Here is a 24,416-nt window from a genome sequence, read left to right as displayed (position 1 = left end):
ATTGACGGAGATCTGAAATGTGAAATGATTTGGGTGAAGGTCACGGTTAAAGCAGGCTCAGATATGGTAATTGGATGTCTCTATGTAATTGGATGTCGGGCTCAGCAGCTGTTGTGGCTGAGAACCTGAAGAATAATTTGGAAAATATTTCGAGTAGATTTCCCCACCATGTTATAGTTCTGGGTGGAGATTTTAATTTGCCGGACATAGACTGGGAGACTCAAACGTTTATAAGGGTGTCAGGGACAAAGAATCCAGGGAAATTTTTTAAAGTGCTTTGTCTGAAAACTACCTTGAGCAGTTAAACAGAGAACCCACTCGTGGCGATAATATATTAGACCTTCTGGTGACGAACAGACCCGAACTATTTGAAACAGTTAATAGAGAACAGGGAATCAGCGATCATAAAGCTGTTACTGCATCGATGATTTCAGCCGTAAATAGAAATATTAAAAAAAAGTAGGATGATTTTTCTGTTTAGCAAAAGTGACAATAAGCGGATTACAGAGTACCTGACGGCTCAACACAAAAGTTTTGTCTCAAGGACAGATAGTGTTGAGGATCTGTGGACAAACTTCAAAACCATCGTACAATATGCGTCAGATGAGTATGTGCCGAGCAAGATGGTAAGAGATGGAAAAGAGCCACCGTGGTACAACAACCGAGTTAGAAAACTGCTGCGGAAGCAAAGGGAACTTCACAGCAAACATAAACATAGCCAAAGCCTTGCAGACAAACAAAAATTACGCGAAGCGAAATGTAGTGTGAGGAGAGCTATTCGAGAGGCGTTCAATGAATTCGAAAGTAAAGTTCTATGTTCTGACTTGGCTGAAAATCCTAAGAACTTTTGGTCTTATGTCAAAGTGGTAGGCGGATCAAAACAAAATGTCCAGACACTCTGTGGCCAAAATGGTACTGAAACAGAGGATGACAGACTAAAGGCCGAAATACTTAATGCCTTCTTCCAAAGCTGTTTCACAGAGGAAGACTGCACTGTAGTTCCTTCTCTACATTATCGCACAGATGACAAAATGGTAGATATCGAAATAGACGACAGAGGGATAGAGAAACAATTAAAATCGCTCAAAAGAGGAAAGGCCGCTGGACCTGATGGGATACCAGTTCGATTTTACACAGAGTACGCGAAGGAACTTAACCCTTTCTTGCAGCGGTGTACCGTAGGTCTCTAGAAGAGCGCAGCGTTCCAAAGGATTGGAAAAGGGGCACAGGTCATCCCCGTTTTCAAGAAGGGACGTCGAACAGATGTGCAGAACTATAGACCTATATCTCTAACGTCGATCAGTTGTAGAATTTTGGAACACGTATTATGTTCGAGTATAATGTTTTTTCTGGAGACTAGAAATCTACTCTGTAGGAATCAGCATGCGTTTCGAAAAAGACGGTCGTGTGAAACCCAGCTCGCGCTATTCGTTCACGAGACTCAGAGGGCCATAGACACGGGTTCACAGGTAGATGCGGTGTTTCTCGACTTCGGCAAGGCGTTCGATACTGTTCCCCACAGTCGTTTAATGAACAAAGTAAGAGCATATGGACTATCAGACCAACTGTGTGATTGGATTGAGGAGTTCCTAGATAACAGAACGCAGCATGCCATTCTCAATGGAGAGAAGTTTTCCGAAGTAAGAGTGATTTCAGGTGTGCTGCAGGGGAGTGTCATAGGACCGTTGCTATTCACAATATACATAAATGACCTGGTGGATGACATCGGAAGTTCACTGAGGCTTTTTGCGGATGATGCTGTGGTGTATCGAGGGGTTGTACCAGAAGAAAATTGTACTGAAATGCAGGAGGATCTGCAGCGAATTGACGCATGGTGCAGGGAATGGCAATTGAATCTCAATGTAGACAAGTGTTATGTGCTGCGAATACATTGAAAGGTAGATCCCTTATCATTTAGCTACAAAATAGCTGGTCAGCAACTGGAAGCAGTTAATTCCATAATTTATCTGGGAATACGCATTAGGAGTGATTTAAAGTGGAATAATCATATAAAGTTAATCGTCGGTAAAGCAGATGCCAGACTGAGATTCACTGGAAGAATCCTAAGGAAATGCAACCCGAAAACAAAGGAAGTAGGTTACAGTACGCTTGTTCGCCCACTGCTTGAATACTGCTCAGCAGTGTGGGATCCGTACCAGATAGGGTTGATAGAAGAGACAGAGAAGATCCAACGGAGAGCAGCGCGCTTCGTTACAGGATCACTTAGTAATCGCGAAAGCGTTACGGAGATGATAGATAAACTCCAGTGGAAGACTCTGCAGGAGAGACGCTCAGTAGCTCGGTACGGGCTTTTGTTAAAGTTTCGAGAACATACCTTCACCGAAGAGTCAAGCAGTATATTGCTCCCTGCTACGTATATCTCGCGAAGAGACCATGAGGATAAAATCAGAGAGATTAGAGCCCACACAGAAGCATACCGACAATCCTTCTTTCCACGAACAATACGAGACTGAATAGAAGGGAGAACTGATTGAGGTACTCAGGGTACCCTCCGCCACACACCTTCAGGTGGCTTGCGGAGTATGGGTGTAGATGTAGAAACATTTGAGGAAATCGTGAAAGAGTGGAAAACAGCGACCAATAAGTTGTCACGTAGAATAACTAACGGTGAAGCGACAATAGTGAAACGTAGTAGATGTATTAAGATTTCACGGAAACAGTTACAACTTGGGATAGTGGTTTTGGCAAAGAGGTTGAGAGACATGATTCAGCAATCTTCGCATTTTGTAATAAAATAAATGAGAAGGAAAGAAGGAATTTGCATTATCTAGCAAAACAGATCTAGTACAAACTTGTGTAGCAAGCAGTACAGAAGAGGCGTCTGATAAAGTAGTAGGAGGTTAGTCAGGCACTGATGTCTTTACTGAGAGAGCACAGAAGAAATTAGATTAAAAAATAAACAAGTTCGTTATTGTAAGTCAAAAGGGTAAAAATTTCGGCAATAAAGACCACTATTAAACCGTATGTACTTTTCATAATTTCACTGCAGAGGGGAAATTACACCCAAAAACTTTTGTGGAACAGGTTAATGGTTTATACCCAGAAAACTGGGACGACAGAAGAAACATAGGTTGTGCCACCGGCGGAGTGGAAGGGTATGCTCCGTCTTTGAAAATGAGAACAGTAGAGTCCTGTCAATCATCTAAGGAATTCATTAATAACCTTCAAGATAAATATTGGTCTAATAGTACACAGAGAACTGTACGAAACAGTATTTTCAGGGGAGGAACATTTCAAGTATGGGGTACCGTAGCTAGAGAGATTATTTCCAAAGCTTTTGTGAAAATAATTTATACCTCGATACCCACTAACAAGGGGAGCGTGCTTACTAGTCATCACAGATTTCGTCCAAATTCATCGTACATGGAGGGCCTGGCGAGAAATGAGAGTGACAGAAGTGGGAACTCCAGATGGCGAAGCGTTTACAAGAAATAGAATTTTCGACACTGTTCAGGTGAGTTGTGAGCCTTTTATGTTTCGGAAGTTTCCAGGCAGCAGATGGCGCAGTAGAGAGATTACTTAATGGTAATCCGAGGGTCGCGGGGCCAAATCCACAAGCGGAAACTTTCTTGATTGTCAATTTTCACATTATTATGCAAATAAACCAAAATATAAATAAAATCACCTACTGGTACACAGTGCAATATCCTATGAATCTTTCTGTAAAATTGTTGCCAACAGCCTACACATGCCGAAGAGAGAGTACTGGAAGTCGGACCGAGGATTCAAAAAATGGTGGATCAGTATGCTGCAAAATGTTAGCAAATCGACATTCCTTCGTTAAATGCGAGAAACTTGCAAGAGAATTTTGCAAAGAAGGTTTGACTGGTGTGATGAAATCCTACGTGTAAGAGAAAAAATTTCTTCTGTTCATTGACTCTTGGGGACGAGAAATCTACAATTATATGCATACATTTTTCAAGATGATGGATTGTCATTGTGCGGTATTAATGAATGAATGATTTTCTAGTCATGAAAAGAATTCGAGCAAAAAGTTTCAAAATTGCCGATAGAGAGAAAAAATAAATTATGCCCAGAGAAGATTGCATCATAATACATTACATTGAACATCACCAGTTATCCTCGCCAATTAACAGCGAAATGAGGCGATACTCATGGTTTTCAGCGAAACTTTTATGAATGTAAAGCAAGTTTGTTTCTTCATAAAAACTTTAGAACAACCATTTAAATGAAAAATTATGGCGTTCATAGCTTGTACAAAATGCCGAGTAAACCACCGCTTCCCCCCTTTATACGATGAATACGAAACCTGCGTGTTCGCCGGCTGGTGTGGCCGTGCGGTTCTAGGCGCTTCAGTCTGAAACCGTGTGACCGCTACGGTCGCAGGTTCGAATCCTGCCTCGGGCACGGATGTTTGTGATGTCCTTAGGTTAGTTAGGTTTAAGTAGTTCTAAGTTCTAGGGGACTGATGTCCACAGATGTTAAGTCCCATAGTGCTCAGAGCCATTTGAATTTTTGTACATTATCAGCTGTAAAATAAAAATATCGAATTGTATATAACAGTATGTCACGTACGCCTTAAAATTCCTTCTTGGAATTTTATTTACATTCCCAGATCTTCCTTGGCCCTTCCCCTTCATGCCTTTCTTGAAAATGTTAATAAATACAGTGCGTTGAGCATTATTTCAGTTTATTTTGTAATCTAAGTAACGTAAAAGTTGAAAAAAAAAAGAAATTTGCTTATGGAGCCCACGGATGTCTGGTTACTATTCTGTACTCATCTGCTACACTAACAACGTCCTGAAACTACGCCAACATACCCCTCGCCTTTTTGTTATGCTTTAAAGTCTGCTACACAGCGTAACAGGCAAGGGGACGAACTGCTACCAACATACTATGCACTGGGGTGAAATTGAAAAACTAATTTAATATTGATTAGTGTGTTAAACATAACACGCAATTGTAAGATATAAGTGAAAGAAGAAAAGCTTATTAGTATGAACTGTACTAATAAAAATGAATTTCAGCATATCGAGATTACATAACAGTTTTAGTAAGACAAAGTACCATAGATCGTTACGAATTACCAAAATATTATGCGCATTCGGCCGCGAAACGTTCTGTCAACGTTCAGACCAATCATAATGGATTACCGTTGCTGACCTACCATGAAAGTGTGCAAATTTAGCAATGCATGCAGATTCACAACGAAATTCAGTTAAAAATCATTCAGTGCCACACTTAAGTCAATTCAATTATTGACTGAAGCGGAAAAAGTTGGCAGTAACAAGTATGAAATTCTACAAGTGTTTCATATTGACATCCACAGGGCGCCGGTACAGAATAAAGGTACGTTGTTGTTGTCTTCAGTCCTGAGACTGGTTTGATGCAGCTCTCCATGCCACTCTACCCTGTGCAAGCTTCTTCATCTCCCAGTACCTACTGCAACCTACATACTTCTGAATCTGCTTAGTGTATTCATCTATTGCTCTCCCTCTACGATTTTTACCCTCCACGCTGCCCTCCAATGCTAAATTTGTGATCCCTTGATGCCTCAAAACATGTCCTACTAACCGATCCCTTCCTCTAGTCAAGTTGTGCCACAAACTTCTCTTCTCCCCAATCCTATTCAATACCTCCTCATTAGTTACGTGATCTATCCACCTTATCTTCAGCATTCTTCTGTAGGACAACATTTCGATTGCTTCTATTCTCTTCTTGTCCAAACTAGTTATCGTCCATGTTTCACTTCCATACATGGCTACACTCCAAACAAATACTTTCAGAAACGACTTCCTGATACATAAATCTATATTCGATGTTAACAAATTTCTCTTCTTCAGAAACGCTTTCCTTGCCATTGCCAGTCTACATTTTATATCCTCTCTACTTCGACCATCATCAGTTATTTTGCTCCCCAAATAGCAAAACTCCTTTACTACTTTAAGTGTCTCATTTCCTAATCTAATTCCCTCAGAATCACCCGACTTAATTTGACTGCATTCCATTATCCTCGTTTTGCTTTTGTTTATGTTCATCTTATATCCTCCTTTCGAGACACTGTCCATTCCGTTCAACTGCTCTTCCAAGTCCTTTGCTGTCTCTGGCAGAATTACAATGTCATCGGCGAACCTCAAAGTTTTTACTTCTTCTCCATGAATTTTAATACCTACTCCGAATTTTTCTTTTGTTTCCTTTACTGCTTGCTCAATATACAGATTGAATAACATCGGGGAGAGGCTACAACCCTGTCTCACTCCTTTCCCAACCACTGCTTCCCTTTCATGCTCCTCAACTCCAATAACTGACATCTGGTTTCTGTACAAATTGTAAATAGCCTTTCGCTCCCTGTATTTTACCCCTGCCACCTTCAGAATTTGAAAGAGAGTATTCCAGTCAACATTGTCAAAAGCTTTCTCTAAGTCTACAAATGCTAGAAACGGAGGTTTGCCTTTCCTTGATCTTTCTTCTAAGATAAGTCGTAAGGTCAGTATTGCCCCACGTGTTCCAACATTTCTACGGAATCCAAACTGATCCTCCCCGAGGTCCGCATCTACCAGTTTTTCCATTCGTCTGTAAAGACTTATTAAACTGATAGTTCGGTAACTTTCACATCTGTCAGCACCTGCTTTCTTTGGGATTGGAATTATTATATTCTTCTTGAAGTCTGAGGGTATTTCGCCTGTCTCATACATCTTGCTTACCAGGTGGTAGAGTTTTGTCATGACTGGCTCTCCCATGGCCGTCAGTATTTCTAATGGAATGTTGTCTACTCCGGGCGCCTTGTTTCGACTCAGGTCTTTCAGTGCTCTATCAAACTCTTCTCGCAGTATCGTATCTCCCATTTCGTCTTCATCTACATCCTCTTCCATTTCCATAATATTGTCCTCAAGTACATCGCCCTTGTATAAACCTCCTATATACTCCTTCCACCTTCCTGCCTTCCCTTCTTTGCTTAGAACTGGGCTGCCATCTGAGCTCTTGATATTCATACACATGGTTCTCTTCTCTCCAAAGGTCTCTTTAATTTTCCTGTAGGCAGTATCTATCTTACCCCTAGTGAGATAAGCTTCTACATCCTTACATTTGTCCTCTAGCCATCCCTGCTTAGACATTTTGCACTTCCTGTCGATCTCATTTTTGAGACGTTTGTATTCCTTTTTGCCTGCTTCATTTACTGCATTTTTGTATTTTCTTCTTTCATCAATTAAATTCAATATTTCTTCTGTTACCCAAGGATTTCTAGCAGCCCTCGTCTTTTTACGTACTTGATCCTCTGCTGCCATCACTACTTCACCCCTCAGAGCTACCCATTCTTCTTCTACTGTGTTTCTTTCCCCCATTCCTGTCTATTGTTCCCTTATTCTTTCCTTGAAACTCTGTACAACCTCTGGTTCTTTCAGCTTATCCAGATCCCATGTCCTTAAATTTCCGCCTTTTTGCAGTTTCTTCAGTTTTAACCTACAGGTCATAACCGGTAGCAAAAAAGAAAAAAAACACGTATTGGGGGCGCGAGAATTTGTTAAAATTGCTTTATTGATAGTCTATCTGCCTCCATCGAGAACAGAACCGAAAACAAACCAGACCTCCCTTGAAGTATCAAACACCTTTCACTATGCTAGTAGACAACCCAGGCAAACAGCCCTCTGTTATGACCCTAGGCATGAATAAGCCGGCAATTTCGCAATGAAAATGGCAAAATGATGTGCAGTTTCTGTTACATAGAGCTTCCTGGACTCAAAAACATGAATTTTCTACCTTTATGTCACCGCTTCGTGATGTTTATCGAAATACGAAATACTGTTATTAGCGAGTAAATTTAGTAGGATAATTCTGCACCACCCCAGGAAATAAACGGCGACATAGCAACCAAACGTATTCTACAATGTTTCGAATTCTCCATTATACTCGCCACAGCCAGGAATCGTTCATCAGTCGAAGTGTTTCTTAAGCTATGGGAATGCTCGCACTTCTAAAACGCGGTGGCATTAATACTGGAATCTGAATTACCACGTGTATAGGAAAATGGATTTTATTTGCTTTCTTGTAAACGTGATTTCGATCGAAACCGTCGCTACGATTAATATGCTGATGTATCGACTGCAACTATAACATTTCGAATAAAGAGTGGGGGGAATTATTTATGAGTCCCTCATCTTCAGTAACTGTGGTAGCTATTTTCGTTGTTAGGCTTTCGTCACGTAAATCAGTAAAAATAGAACCCTACTAGTCTCACTTTATTGACCGTCTATCTCTCTTCCTAATCCTTAAAACCCGTTTACCTCGAGTACGGGTGGTCACTTCCTGCGGCATACGGTCCCTTGGTGGTGTAAAAAAGTGAGATATGTCTACGCAATCTAAAGATACGGCCGTTTATGTAAAGAAAATTTACACGAAAGGTCAAAAAATGGCTCTAAGAGATATACCACCAAACTGCTTAGGTCATCAGTCCCCTAGATCTAGAACTGCTTCAGCCTACCTAACCTAACACCCTTCCACGCCCGGGAAGGGTTCGAACTGACGGCGCAAACAGCCGCGCGGTCCGCGATATGACACCGTTGAACGCACGGTTGATCTGCGCCGGCAAGCTGTTAATATCGTCTGGTGATACTAAAAAGTTATTCACTTCTGGTGAATGATTTTCTGCGCGGTTCATTCAAGAAAGAATAACTAAAATATATTTGATGTTACAGAAGAGGAAGGACGCCTAATTCATTTACCCTTGTCTCTATTCATGATGTTAGATTCGCAATCTGAGCATACGTACTATCCATAACCACAATTTAGATCCAAGTCATAGTCACAGATATGCGAATACAACACATTGGCTTATACTTGAGGTATTTCGTTTCCCTCGAAGTGGTGGCAGACGATGCTGTGGCGTCTTCGAAGCGCTAGTTTCTCCAGTGCTAGTTATCTCAGCACATCAGCTGAGCGAAGTTACGTAGTATGTTGGTAGCGCTTCGTCGCCTTGCCTATTACGCTGTGTAGCAGACTTTAAAGCTGTGCGGATCAGTATAACGAAAAGGCGAGGGGTCTCGCTCGTTTTGTCCACGATTGTAAATGGTACTGGGCGACATGAGAATTATGATGAGAGAGATGATGAGAAAAGGACAGATAGAGGCGATGGGATAAATATTATTGAGAGGGAAAAATAGAAAGAAGATTGCGTGGGGTCTGAACACGAGCTCAGGGAGTGGATGGTTAGTTATAAGACAGTTCGTAAAAGATAACTGGGGAAATGTGAGAGAAGCCCTTTAGAAGAAGATGAGATTTAAATTGAAAATGAGTGTCAACCCATTGTAGATATTGAGATCAATGGTACTGAGGCAGTTGTGGCCACACACAAGCCGGCCGTTGAAGCAGAGCGCTTCTAGGCGCTTCAGTCTGGAACCGCGCGAACGCTACGGTCGCAAGTTCGTAAGTGCCTCGGGCATGGATGTGTGTGATGTCCTTTGGTTAGTTAGGTTTAAGCAGTTCTAAGTTTTAGTGGACTGATGACCTCAGTTGTTAAGTCCCAAAGTGCTAAGAGCCATTTAACCATTTGGCCACACACAGGGGTAATGAGGCGTGTGCCATTGCAGTGAGGCTCTAGAAGCAAACAGTAAACACAAGTGAGATAGTAATATTACCTATACAAGGAATTGGGGTCATAGGTGCTGTTCGTGGAAAGAGTAAAGTGGTGAAGGATCAAGTATATTACTAGAAGTGAAAAATCAAGGAATAACGTTGGAGGTTAGTGCCATGGTTGTACCAGGTCTTTGTATTGGCCTCATAATAGGAACTATAGATAGACCATGCCGCTAATTTAAATTTGGTAAAAGGCAAATGGCCATGATAGCAAATAGTTTGAAAAATGAGATTAGGCTTGATAACAGTGTTGGTGCTAGTCAGAAGGCACAAGGGGAAAGCAATCTGAAGATGAAGAATGGGTGTTTTAATGGGGAATAATTCCAATGAAATCACAGTATAGGATGGAAGAAATAAGCAAAACAAGGTTGGAGTAGAAGTTTCAAATGACGGGATAACGGTTAAAGTAAGTAAAATTAACGTAATGGACTGTGCAAGGAAAAGGGAGTTGACGGATTTGCTTATAAAGTACAAAACCGTGGTAACCTGGGGATAATGAGGGAAGTGCCTTATGAATTTAAACTTAAACCACACCAGCATTTTAAGCTGGAACTGCAAAGGACACAGTTATCAACAAGGGACACAACAGAGAAAGAAATTTAAAGAGTACGGAGTTTGCAAATTGTAAAGAGATTGATGAGTCAATACTGCAACCACTTAGTATATGTGACGAGGAAGGATAGACTGCTGAGACTCTAAACAGTTAAATAAAAATATTGAGCCTCAGAATGACAGACCACAGGCCCTGAACAGCTACTAGAGAAATATGAAGGGCCAACTGCCGAGTTTCGATTTGATGGTTGGCTACTAGCAGATTCTGTTGTCAGAAAACTTCAAACAGTACACAGCTTCTGTGTACAGGAGCAGATATTGCCAATGTAAGGTAATGCGATTTGAGCTAAATACATGGTCCATTTACATTAATGTGAGCAACGCCTATGTTCGACATCAACATACAATAACCATTCACAACGCAAATGGCAGCACCAACAGTTGTGGGTATACTCGTATAAAGCATGTTGGAGGAGGGGGGGGGGGCGGAAAATATTGCAGTTGTAATCCGGAAATGCAGTCATCTATCAAACATCCATTGATGTTCAACGGTGCTGAAGACTGCAATTATCATGCCAGTAGTGGAACTGGACGTCCACTGAATGGTATCAGGTGGCATTTTCAGATGATTCATGTTTAACAGACGGCTGTTGGCGTGTACAGCGTGAAACATTGGAAGCGAACATGCTGTAACAATCGTCGGAAGAGTTGAGGATGGAGAGGGTGTGTTACGGTTTGGGAAATGTTTTACTGATGTTACGTGAGTGATCTCGTCATCTGGGAAGGCACAATGGATCAACAAAAGTATGAGTGTCTCCATGGGGTCGTATTCACTCTTTCATTCTGCTTCATTTTCTTCGCCATGGCAGCATCTACAATCAGGGCAATGGAACGTGTCACACATCTCACATTGCACGTCCGTGGTTCGAGGAGCACCAAGATGACTTTACCGTACTCCCCGGGCACTAATTTCCCCAGATTTAAGCCCAAACGAGAATCTGTGGGACCATTCCAATCGGGCTGTATGCGTCACGGATACTCAGCAGAGAAAAGAGCACCGGGGAGTCCCGTTTCCATCGCATGAAAACAGACAAAGTGAAGGTTTCGAATTTTATATTTCTTGTTTGTAAATTTGAATTATGATCTATTCTGTGTTGCTTTGTAGCGATTGTTTAACTATGTTTTAACAAGTAATAGTTATATACATTACAAGAACATGGGAAATAAAATGGAATATTATGTGGAGGTTTAAAAAGTGAAAGTCAGTTTGCTTCTGATACTTACACAAAACTGTAAATTTAACGATATCATTTAAAGAAAAAGACAAAAGCTTTTTTTAAACTGGCTTATGATGAGATTTTATATTTTGGGAAGAAAAAAAAATAAGTTTACCACATAGAAAAGAAGCCAAGACCAAAACGTGCAGACTAAAAATTGTAAATGACCAAACTGCGGAGGTCCAATTTTACATCACACTGCAGGAAGCACTTGAGGATGAACATTTCGCCTACAAGCTAATATTTAGTGACTGAGCAACCTTCCATTTATCTGGAAACGTTAATCGTCACACTGGGAGATTTTGGGTATGCTGAAAGTTCTGATGAACTTGTGAAGCATGAACGAGATTCGCCGAAAGTTAGTGTTCTCTGTGCACTGTCACAGACGAAGCCGTATGGGCTGTTCCTGTTCTGTGGGAATACTGTGACGGGTGTCTCTTCCCTTGATATGTTACAGTCGTGGTTGTTTCCACAAGTGATTGCTCATTCCGAGAATTTCCTCTTCCAACAGGTCTTGGAACCTCTCGTCGGAGCATCTCTACACAAACAGCGAACTTCCACATCGTTGGATTGGGCGTGGTGGCGAAGATGATGTGGCTCTATTCGCTTGGCCTCCCAGGTCGTCGAACCAAACTCCTCGTGACGTTTCGCTTTAAGGGGTACAGTAAGGACCGAGTTAAGTAACTCCACTGCCAATAAGACTGGAACAGCTCATAGAACTCACCAATGCTACTGTGATTACCACTGACAGGACGTTGCTACGTAAGGCATGGTACAAACTTGACTAGCGCTTGGACGGTCGTTGTGTGACCAGAAGGGCACTCATAGAACATTTGTAGAATGGAAAATTGCAGCTTTATGAGCCTACGGTTCTATTCAAGCATCAGTATTGTTTATACATGTAACACTTCGGAAGACATGGACTTTTAAAACAAATTAATCATTTGTAGTAGCCTTTATTATTTGTATCACAATACATATACTCTTATAACGTTATAACTACCCTACAATTAATCAGCCATCTTCCGAAGCCATATTCAGCATTTATGATTTGTAAGTGCAGTTGTAGCTCGTCCTTTCAATTCAACTGCCTATTTCTTACCTGTTGGTGAAGAATGAACAGACTCCGTACAAAAGTTTACTAACGTAGGAAGAATTATCGGTGACGTTAAAATGTGATGGACAAAGAATTTTATGATAGTGGAGTAATCTAGTTTACCCATTTGGATAAAACACACTGACCGTGACTACTTTAGAAAGTCGTGTACAGAAAATGTTACGCAAAAGAAGTTGACACTTTGAGTTACTTTATTGAGTAACAGAACAAAAAACACATTTCACTAACATCAACGTCATCTCTGTGTCAGGTCTACAAATCTGCTCCTTGTCCTATATTTTGTGTGGATCGTGCAGAGGTGAAGAAAACGGAACTATGTGATTACTGAGACTTTTAATAAACTGGAAAGCTAGATGGTGACGAAGCTGTCAAATTTGCAATTTAAAAAATAAATGATGTCCCCTCACGCCCCTTCGGCATATTTGTTCTGTTTCGAAATAACAGCCTTGTAGACTGAAAATCGGAGGAAAAGTACATAAGAGTTGTTTGGTGAAAATATACAACACTCTGTTATCCGCAAATAGACTTTATTTGCTATATTTTTCATACAATAGAAAATGACACACAATGTAAGTAGCGCCTTCAAAATATACAAGGTAAAACTGAAGCACCCTCAAAACACAAGTTAGGAGTGCAGTTTACTGAAAACGCAACTGGAAATGACTCAGATGTTGAACGATTATATTTATCTCCTTTGATTCATTACTGAATAGTTACATTTTTTTGTCACATTGAATTAGTTTAGTTTTCGAACTAATCTAGTTGTTTGTATTTTTATTGGACATTGATTGACTTTTCAGCTGATGAAAGGGAATAGTGTGATGGTCACTTGGGTCAGACAGCTATTCTACATCGCGGTCTCTCCTTCCATAATTTGTTATGACCCCGAGGGAGTTCTATCTGTCCCCAAATCCCCCCCCCCAACCCTCTCCCCACCACCAACAGAACCGACCACACATTTTTGTTCAGTTTTAATATTATTTTTGGGCAAAGGAACATGTGAATTCTCCAATCGACACTTCACCGCCAGGGTGATTCAAACAACGGCTTTCTTCTGGGGCGTTTTACGATGTCTTGTGGTCATAGACGTCCTTCGTGATGTGATTATACGTATGTCCGGTGACGAATAGTTCATAAATTTTAGTTTGAGAGTTTTCACAACCTCTCTCCTACTTTCAAACGAATATATCATTAGATTTAACATTAGGTTAGGCATATGTCAAGCAATGCAGACCATGCTTGCGTGATAGGACGACAATTCGACAGAATCTCACATGTCTGTGGAGATCCTTGGTCGATGCCAGTACTACCATGCACGTCCATACGTTCCGTTCGGCAGGTACTATCACTACGCTCTAGCACAGGTAGCCTGGAAGAAGAGGAGGGAAGGAGAGGGTGGAGTCTGGTCCTTTTGTTTCCTTCGTGGGCACTTCTCTCACACTCTTCCTGGCCAATGCAAGTTAGTTAATTACCTTTAGCGACCATGAATAATGACTAGTTTCGTATAAAAATAAAGTACAGGTATTCTTAGTGAACGGACATGGTGACGTAAGTAACTAGAAAAATATAACTAAAACACTACATTCTGTAGTATAGTTTTTTAAATCCCAAGAACTTGTGTGTTACGATAATAATTACGGAAGTTCACACAAGATCAACGGGCTCTGCTCGTGTGTCTGTGTGTATGCCGGAACGCTCGACCCCAGAGCTGTGGAGTTGACGAACAGTGGTGCTCTCCACCGCAGGGTGCTCAAACGGCATCCCGTCTGTTATCGTTCTGCTCTCAACACTATGTGAAGTACACCCCTTGCTGTAGAAAGGTGTGGAGGACATCACCAGTCGACTGACTGGGTACACTTCGTGAAAGACGTTTTATTTGTTTTTACTTTCTTGTAACAAAGATCGAAAAATCATGTTAGTTACGTATTATCAATCTCAGAAACGTAATTTCGGGAGGAGATATTGCATCACTCACAGACAGTGACCTGCTAACGACATAGATGCTGTGAAACAAATTATTGGGTTTGAAAATGGACCACTGGCACAATTACAAAACTGTCGATAGGCAGAGACAAAGTAATAATGAGTTAAAATTCAGAAAAAAATTCTTCCCTCTCCGCTCTTCAAATCCACAACTCGAGCTAGTTACGTCTTTTCTTTTGAAGTGTTAACTGTGAAGTTACAAGGTGAGAAATATATCTCGTACCGTTAAAGCTCTGTAGTTTCCTCATTTCTTTATGAGGATTCTCAAATCGCAAATAAGTGCGCAACTATAGTTGCAGTTCGCGAAGGATATCCAACATTTAACAGACTTTCCGCCAAATACGGGAACGTTGAGTGTTAATATGGTAGAGATGTTTCGCATAAAGAATAGGCTTCGTTGCATACGATTTGAGATGTATTTCGCATTTGTAGGCACACTTGCTACATATTGTTCTACTTCGCCACCCTCCTTGTACATCTGCCTTTCCGCTCACTTTGTCCCTTGGAGCAACACCTTCACAACGCCACGGAAGGGCGCTTCCACCAGCACGGACAGCACCGCGGCCGCCGGATACGTGATGCAGTAGTCCGCTATCACCAGCCACACCTGCAACAGACGTGCCAAGGTCGCGTTAGGCGACAATCTCACACTTATTTATTTTTTTCTGTATGGGCTTTGGCTATCCAGCTACTTATCCAGTTACATAATTACTACACACGCCAATCCGCTACACTATCTGATCAAAGATATCCGTTCAACGATACGCCTGAGTAATGTAGAATTGATCACTAGACGACACGGAACGTGGAGCCGCCAGTATAAGAGGAAATGCGGAATAGTGAGTTGTCAGCAGACAAGCAGTAACAGCATAGTGGGTCGGTCAGGAGAGATCAGTGTGTCCGACATGGGCTAGACATTGGATGTCGCCTAAGTAACAAATGCATCAAGGAGATTTAAACCCTTCGAAAGATGCCCAATTAGACTGTTGGCGATGAGAGTAAGAGGAAAATCGAAGAAAGAACGACAGCTAAACCAAGACCAAGCAGATCTCATGTACGGACCGACAGGGACTGTTGAGCAATGCGAAAAGTCATCAGCGGAAGGAATTACTCGTCAGTTGCAAAGTGCTAACAGCAGTCCATGTCTGTGCATAGGAAGTTAAAAAAAAGGGGGGGTATGATGGGGGAGCAGCTCATCGTAAGTCACACACATTTCTGGAGTAAACGCTAAGCGAAGTTTAAGTCGGCGTAAAGAACGACACCACTAGACAGTGGATGACTGGAAAGGAAGATCTGAAGTGATGAATCACATACCACCTCCGGTAGCAATTCGGTAGGAGGGTTTGGATCTGGGGAACGCTTACAGATTTTTACCTTCCTTACGTTCGGTACGGAGGAGATGGTGCTACGATATTGGGATGTTTTCCCTGATAGGACTGTGGTACCCTTCTTGCGTTTCAGAAAAAAGTAAATGCTGAAGGACAGGAACAAATTTTACAGCCTTGTGTGTTACGTTCAATAGAGGCACAGTTGGGAGATGCGACTTTACTGCTCTGTGTTTAATGAGACGGAGGGACAAATGTACGGATTCGAATAAAGCTCGTCTCATAAATGTGCTAAGGACGAGCGGTACACTGTCTACTTTACGCCGTGTTGCTATATGAGTAACATATTTTATTAAAAGGGGATCCTGCGGTCAAATAATTGAGGTAGACACGCTATAAGCATTATAAACTAATGCTCGTAGACAAACAGGAAAGCATTTGTGATAAACATAGACAATACTGCAGATTTAACTTTTAATAACAGATGGTTAATCCAGTTAGGTCCAAGCAGTTTTGCACATAAATAAAATTAATTATTGAAATATATCACAGCCTTCGAATATCTAGTGTGATGGAATCCCCACTAAGATCAAGGCGCGACATGCACCCAATAAGTAAGTTTCGTCACCTGCATTCTTCGATGCCCGTAACATAGGTCCAATAAGCGATCAGAAGTCTCTCTACATAAATACAATCGCACTACTCTGTCGTATTCTCCGATGGCAGACAACTAGAGTCTCTTCATCTCGATCGATGTTCGAACGGTTCCCTCTTCTCTTCGTCCGTCCTGCTCCCTAGAGCACCTCTTCCACCCAAAACATCCTCCTACGCCATGAAACTTCAGCCTATGAGAACTCGAGCAGCTTCAACAATGTGAAATTGGTTGCTTAACGAGATAATGGCTTCTGTGCAATGTCATTACCGGACATACGGTTTACTGTGTATTACAAAATCATTTATCACTCAGTAAGTAAACATTTGCCGTGGAATGATATCATGCTCCAAAGGTTCTCAGATGGGAAGAGATCAGGAGACCTTGCTGGGTTTTTGGCAAGAACGAAGACAGGCATTAGGCACTCTCGCTGTGTGCGGGTGCGCACTATCTGGCTGAAATGGAAGTGCACGAAGCCTTGCCATGAACCGTAACGAAACGGGGCGTAGAATATCGTTGACGTACCGCTGTGCTTTGAGGGTTACCTACCGTCAAATGAAATGGCAGCGCAGACTATCGTTCCTCGTTATCGGCCACATGGCTGTCGACAGTCACATTGGTGAAACTTCCTGGCAGATTAAAACTGTGTGCCCGACCGAGACTCGAACTCGGGACCTTTGGCTTTCGCGGGCAAGCGCTCTACCATTTGAGCTACCGAAGCACGACTCAGCCCGGTCCTCACAGCTTTACTTCTGCCAGTATCTCGTCCGCTACCATCCAAACTTCACAGAAGCTCTCCTGCGAACCTTGCAGAACTAGCACTTCTGGGAGGTTCACAGGAGAGCTTCTGTGAAGTTTGGAAGGTAGGAGACGAGGTACTGGCAGACCTAAAGCGTGAATCGTGCTTGGGTAGCTCAGATGGTATGGCACTTGCCCGCGAATGGCAAAGGTACCGAGTTCGAGTCTCGGTCGGGCACACAGTTTTAATCTGCCAGGAAGTTTCATATCAGCGCACACTCCGCTGCAGAGTGAAAATCTCATTCTAGTCACACTGGTATTCCACCGCTGTCCGGGACCTCTCCAGACACGTCTTCGGCCTGTAATTTCATTGACTGGAGTAGAATTGTCTTCATTGGTGAGTCGCTCTTTGAACTGAGCCCGATGACCAGCGAAGATGTGTGTGAAAACGCCCCAGACTGGTAGGATAACAACAGACTCCCTCCCGACACGTGAGCCGACAGTCAGAAATGCTTGTCCGTAGCGGCATTTCCTTTCAAAGAATGATTTCTTAGGTTGTCAGCCACGGCACCCTTACAGGACAGCAGCACGTCGACGATATTCTACGCCCCGTTTTGTTGCCATACATGGCATACTATCCTGGGCTTACGTTTCACCGAGATAACGCCCGCAGTTTCTGCTACCTGTCCCCGTGTCTATCTCGGCCAGCTAGGTCACCTGATCTCTTCACAAATGAGAACTTGGAGCATTATGAGCAGGGCTCTCCGAACACCTTGGGATTTTGACGATCTAATGCGCCATTTGGATAGAATTTGGAACGATATCTCTCTGGAGGACGTCCAACAACGCCATCAACCATTGCCAATTCGAATAACTGCTTGCATAAGGGCCAGAGGTGGACGAACGCGTTTTGAATTGCTCAGTTTGTGAAACTCTCTCTCTTGAATAAGTAATCTATTTTTTTCTGAAATTGTAATCATTTAATATGCCTGTATATGAACATCACAATTACTGATTTTCGTCCCATTTGGATAATTGCCCCTTGGTGCATAGATTTTTTCTTCCTTCTTTATCTTCTCGTAGAGTGCATTTGCACCAAGCTGTGAGGCAATGCAATTTATTGTTTATTTAACTAGAAACATTACAACAATTTTTTTATTATATGTACAGATTGTATAAAATTACTAGCGAAGACTTACACATGTGAAAGTAGAGGATGATTATAATTAACGTTGAACTTTCAAACGTCTGTAAAAATAACACCATTGGCTAAAATGACGTCAAATTGCAACGGAATATTATCGGAGAAGGGGTAAAACGCATGGCAGAAGCAAAATAAATAGTTACAAAATGCAGCAATAAATGGCACTGTAAGCATCATAATTTAATAGTGGTCGACTACAAATGACAAATGAATGATACAACAATGCCTAAGGTGTACGTTTGACGTTAAACAAACTGTACTACTCAGTGTGCATGGGTGTACAGGTGTGATACTGTTAGTTACGTAAGCCCCTCCACCACGGCAATGTCATACAACATCGGATGGGAAAAATCGGTTTTTAATTCTCATGAGGCCAAAAACCGCATAAAAAGCATAAATCAGAATCAAATCTGCTAATTAATTTCCGTGTGACTGGCGCAAAACATGCCCGATATGCTGTCCACAGGTTTCTGCAACAAGTTGAAATCGGGAAACAGCAAGTTCTACAACTGATCGACGTGTTTCCGGGATCACGTTCAGAATGTGTTACGCAATGCGTGCCTTCACTGCAGCTAAGCCTATAATCGAAACACTGAAAAAACATCTTTCAGATAGCCCCACAGCCAGAGGTAACACGGCCGGCCGGAGTGGCCGAGTGGTTCTAGACGCTACAGTCTGGAACCGCGCGAATCCTGCCTCGGGAATGGGTGTGTGTGATGTCCTTAGGTTAGTTACGTTTAAGTAGTTCTAAGTTCTAAGAGACTGATGACCTCAGAAGTCCCATAGTGGTCAGAGCCATTTGAACCAGAAGTCACACGGATTAAGATAAGGAGATCGGAATGAAAATGGTTCAAATGGCTCTGAGAACTATGGGACTCAACTGCTGTGGTCATTAGTCCCCTAGAACTTAGAACTACTTAAACCTAACTAACCTAAGGACATCACACACATCCATGCCCGAGGCAGGATTCGAACCTGCGACCGGAGCAGTCGCACAGTTCCGGACTGCGCGCCTAGAACCGCGAGACCACCGCGGCCGGAGAGATCGGAATGGCCAGGCTGTAGGCAAATGGCGACTGATAATTCTAGAATTTCCGAAATGGCTTAACTAAATTTGTAATGTGCAGACGTGCCCCATCTTGCATAAAAATGATCACATCCACGCTGTGGGAGACCTGGAATGACGTGATTGCAGAAGACCCTCACAGCGCTTACTAGTGACGGTACAGGTAACAGGACCGGAAGCACCTCTCTCTTCGAAAAAATATGCCCCTCTGATAAATGATGCCGTAAAGCCACACCATACAGTGACTTTTTCAGCATGAAGTGGTATATGTTGCTTCGTGCGTGGATCTTCCGTTACCCATACTCGACAATTCTGCGTATTGACATATCCTGTCAGATGGAAGTGTGCTTCGTCTGTCCACAAAATCTTCCACGGCCAGTCATTGTCCACTTCAATGCGAGAAAGAAATTCTAAAGCAAAGGTCTTCCTGCTGCCAGGTCAGCAGGAAGCAACTCGTCAAAAATGGTTCAAATGGCTCTAAGCACTATGGGTCTTAACATCTGAGGTCATCAGTCCCCTAGACTTAGAACTACTTAAACCTAACTAACCCAAGGACATCACACACACCCATTCCCGAGGCAGGATTCGAACCTGCGACCGTAGCAGCAGCGCGGTTCCGGACTGAAGCGCCTAGAACCGCTCGGTCACAGTGGCCGGCAAGCATCGTGCTCACGGATATGTCCAGTGTTCGGGCAGTTCTCCGTGCAGTACACGTTTGCGCGCCACCACTCGTCTCCCCCTGCATTGCTCTGGCCACTGCTTCCACTGACGCCGAATCAATTCGTTTCCTCCCCCTAGCAAGTTGCACACCAAAAGAACCAGTCTTTTCGAATTTCCGAATTATTTTCTTCATACCCACGGCAGTCATGGGACCAACGCCTTTTTTGAAACCCTTCAGTGTGCACAGTCATCATTCTTGTAACACAGCTTTACAAGCAGAGTGCAATCCTGCATTGAGACAGTCATGGCGAATGTCGCAGACGCGAAAGGAGGAAAAGCCGTCTACCCGGCGTGTTTATACCAACTTCATTGGGTCGTGCGTATGACAGATGTTCTAACTTACATATTTGGACACATACAGCACCCACTATTTCTTTTTCTTCTGCTATACCCCCCCCCCCCCCCTTCTCCGATAATATTCCGTTGCAATTTGACGTCATTCTGACCAACGGTGTTATTTCTACAGCGTTTCGAAAGTTTAACTTTAATTATAATCACCCCGTATATAATAACAGAAGCAAGAACAGAGTTTCCGAGGTAGCTGTGAATGTGTGGTTAGGGGCACTACGTGATCGACTTATTGCGCCACACCTTCTTGGAAGAAAACTTGAATGATGAAGGTGATACCTTCGGTTTTTGCAATGGGGTCTTCCAAGACTGCTTGTGGATGTTTCCGAGATAACTGTCAACATGCGTTTACGAGGCACCATTAACTTAAGTAGGAAATACAAGGGTCATTCCATAAGTCACGGTAATATGGTATATCTTACGATAATGTTAAAACACGAGAATTCCACGGTGTGCACTGAACCGGCACTAGTACAAACGGAACAAAAATTAATCAAAACCAAGTATTGTACTTCCGCATAGTTCCCTGGCGCATAGACACGTCGAAGGCGCTGAATTTATTTTAATTTTATTTACACGTCAAGTTACGTCGGACCAAATTGAGGAGGAAATCCCCAAGGTCATGGAACATGTCAGTACGTGAAATAACGAAGCAAATGTAATAACTGATAAAATGTTCATGAACCCAAAAAAGTCAAGCCATAAGTTTAAGTAAACGCAATCAACAATACAACATAAGAATCAGCTTAATTTTTCAAGGAACTCCTCGACAGAATAGAAGGAGTGACCCATTAGGAAAATCTTCAGTTTCGATTTGAAAGCGCGTGGATTACTGCTAAGATTTTTGAATTCTTGTGGTAGCTTATTGAAAATGTATGCAGCAGTATACTGCACACCTTCCTGTACAAGAGTTAAGCAAGTCTCAGCCAAATTCAGCTTTGATTTCTGCCGAGCATTAACTGATTGAAAGCTGCTTATTCTTGGGAATAAGCTGATATTGTTAACAAGAAATGACAGTAACAAATGTATATATATTGAGAGGGCAATGTCAAAATATCCAGACTAGTGAACAGGGGCCGACAGCAGGTTCGTGAACTCACACCACTTACTGCCCAAACCGCTCATTTCTGAGCCAAAAACATCCTTCTAGAATGGGAAGAATTACCACAAAATATAATACCATACGACATAAGTGAATGAAAATAAGCAAAGTAGACTAATTTTCGTGTCGAACGATCACTTACTTCAGATATCCTTCAAATAGTAAAAATGGCAGCGTTAAGTCTTTGAACAAAATCCTAAACGTGGGCTTCCCACGACAGTTTATTATCTATCTGAACACCTAGAAATATGAGCCGTACGGTTTCACTAATAATATGCCCCTTCTGTGAAATTAAAACGTCGGATTTTGTTGTACTGCGTGTTAGAAACTGCGAAAAGTGAGTCTTACTGTGATTTAGCGTTAGTGTATTTTCTACAAGCCATGAAGTTGTGTCATGAAATACAATATTTGAAACCAAGCCAATGTTGCACACAGCATCTTTTACTACCAAGCTAGTGTCGTTAGCAAACAGAAATATTTTAGTGTTACCTATAATGCTAGAGGGCATATCATTTATATAAATTAGTAACAGGAGTGGTCCTAACACTGATCCCTGGGGCACCCTCCCGCTTGAGAGACACCACACTCAGACCTCACATCAGAGCTGTTATCAACATTGTGAGTAATGATCTTTTGCTGCCTGTTGATAAAGTAAGAGGTGGACCATTTGTGAACTACTCCCCGTATTCTGTAATGGTCCAACTTCTGGGGCAATATTATGTGATCAACACAATCAAAAGCCTTAGTTAACTAAAAAAAATATGCCAAGCGTTTGAAACCTTTCGTTTAACCCATCCAATACCTCACAGAGAAAAGAAAATATAGCATTTTCAGTTGTTAAACGACGTCTAAAGCCGAACTGTACATTTAACAGCAAACTCTGTGATATAAAATGATCAATTATCCTTACACACACAGCCTTTTTAGTAACTTTAGCAAATACTGATGGCATAGAAATAGGTCTAAAATTGTCTACATTATCCCTTTCTCCCTTTTCATAAAGCGGCATTACTACTGAGTACTTTAATCGTTCAGGAAACTGACTATTCCTCAAAGAAAAATTACAAATATGGCTAAATACAGGACTAACATGCGCAGCACAGTACTTTAATATTCTGTTAGGCACTCCATCATATCTTTGAGAGTTCTTAGTCTTCAGTGATTTAGTTATTGACTCAATCTCTCCCTTGTCAATATCACAGAGGAGTATTTCAGACATAAATCTCGTAAAGGCACTTGCCAAGAGAGATATATGATACCCTGTAGAAACTAAATTTTCATTTAATTCACCAGCAATGCTCAGAAAATGATTGCTATATATAGTACATATTTCTCATGTATCAGAAACAGAAAGATTTTTACTGAGAACTGACTTTATATCGTTGAACCTGTGCTGCCGACCAGACACTTCCTTCACAACTGACCATGTGGTTTTAATTTTATACTGTGAATTAGCTATTCTATTTGCTTACCACATACTATTTGCCTTCCTAATAACATTTTAAGCACCTTACAGTACTGTCTGTAATGGGCTACTGTAGCTGGATTGTGACTACTTCTAACATTTTAATACGATTTCCTCTTTGTTCTATATGATATCCTTATCCCACTAGTAAGACACCCAAGCTGCCTTTTACTGCTAGTACCCCGTTTAGAACGTTCTAGTGCAAAGCAGCTATCAAAGAGCATGAGAAATGTGTTGAGGAAAGGTTTATGTTTGTCATCTATGTTATCGGCACTATAAATATCCTGCCACTCTTGTTCCTTGACGAGGTTTATAAAACCCTCTATTGCCCTAGGATTGACTTTTCTAAATAGTTTGTAATCATATATGACATCTGTTTGAGTAAAAACGCCTCTTACTGTTGAAATTTGTGCATCGTGGTCTGAAAGGCCATTGATCCTTTACTAACAGAATGCCCATCTAGTAATGAAGAATGAATAAAAATTTTGTCTATGGCTGTGCAACTGTTAGCCTGCACCCTCGTTGGAAAAAACAGTCTGCATCAGATCATATGAATGTAGGAGATTTACCAACATTCTTTTTCTTGCACAATCATATAAAAAATTAATATTGACATCACCTCATGTAACTACGTTCTGGCACTTCCTATAAAGTAAATCAAGACCCCTCCCTAGATTGAACAGAAACCCTCTGAAGGCACAGTTAGGACACCTATAAAAAAAAACAAAAATGAGAAGTTTAGTTTCATTAAATTCAACTGCCCGTACACAACATTCAAATATCTCTTCAATGCAGTACCGTGATAGGTCTGTGGACTGAAATGGAGTTCTGTTTTTTATGTACATGGCCTCTCCCCCATTTTGCAAGGAACTCGTTGAAAAACAGCCAGCTAATATGTATCCTGGTAATGGAAGCTTCTGAATTGTCGAATTATTTAAGTGGTGCTCCGATATACCAATAATGTAAGAGTCAACATCTATAAGAAGTTCACTAACTTTATCTCTAATACCTCCTATATTTTGATAAAATATGCTAATTCCTTCGCTACTTGGAAACATAGCGTCCTCTGAAGGTGATTTCTTAGTTAGAGGAACTTCCTTTAAGCAGGTATACCTATCAGCTGACTTCAATCTAAAAAGGGTGCAGCTCTGAAGGATACTGGCATTGCAGTCAGTGTCTCCGAAATGCCGTGAGGGCATTCGCCCTGTTTGCAAAGCGCATCCCATGCACTGTTCTTTTCAGTTTTGGAATGAGG

The 24,416-nt window shown here is 41.8% G+C and overlaps 1 protein-coding gene across 1 annotated transcript in view; it reads right to left on the bottom strand.

The window, feature by feature from the left end:
- Positions 1-13,066: 13,066 nt before the first annotated feature.
- LOC126336250 (nose resistant to fluoxetine protein 6-like) overlaps positions 13,067-24,416 on the bottom strand; it is a 304,641-nt gene continuing 293,291 nt past the window's right edge. The window contains exon 13 of the mRNA XM_049999743.1: positions 13,067-15,148. Coding sequence (XP_049855700.1) covers positions 15,032-15,148 — 117 coding nt within the window. The 3' untranslated portion in view covers positions 13,067-15,031. The remainder of the gene's footprint in view (positions 15,149-24,416) is intronic.

The sequence above is a fragment of the Schistocerca gregaria genome, chromosome 2, assembly GCF_023897955.1.
Source record: "Schistocerca gregaria isolate iqSchGreg1 chromosome 2, iqSchGreg1.2, whole genome shotgun sequence".
Taxonomy (NCBI): domain Eukaryota; kingdom Metazoa; phylum Arthropoda; class Insecta; order Orthoptera; family Acrididae; genus Schistocerca; species Schistocerca gregaria.
Note: the sequence above shows the minus strand (reverse complement) of the source record. Positions and strands in the feature narration are given on the sequence as shown.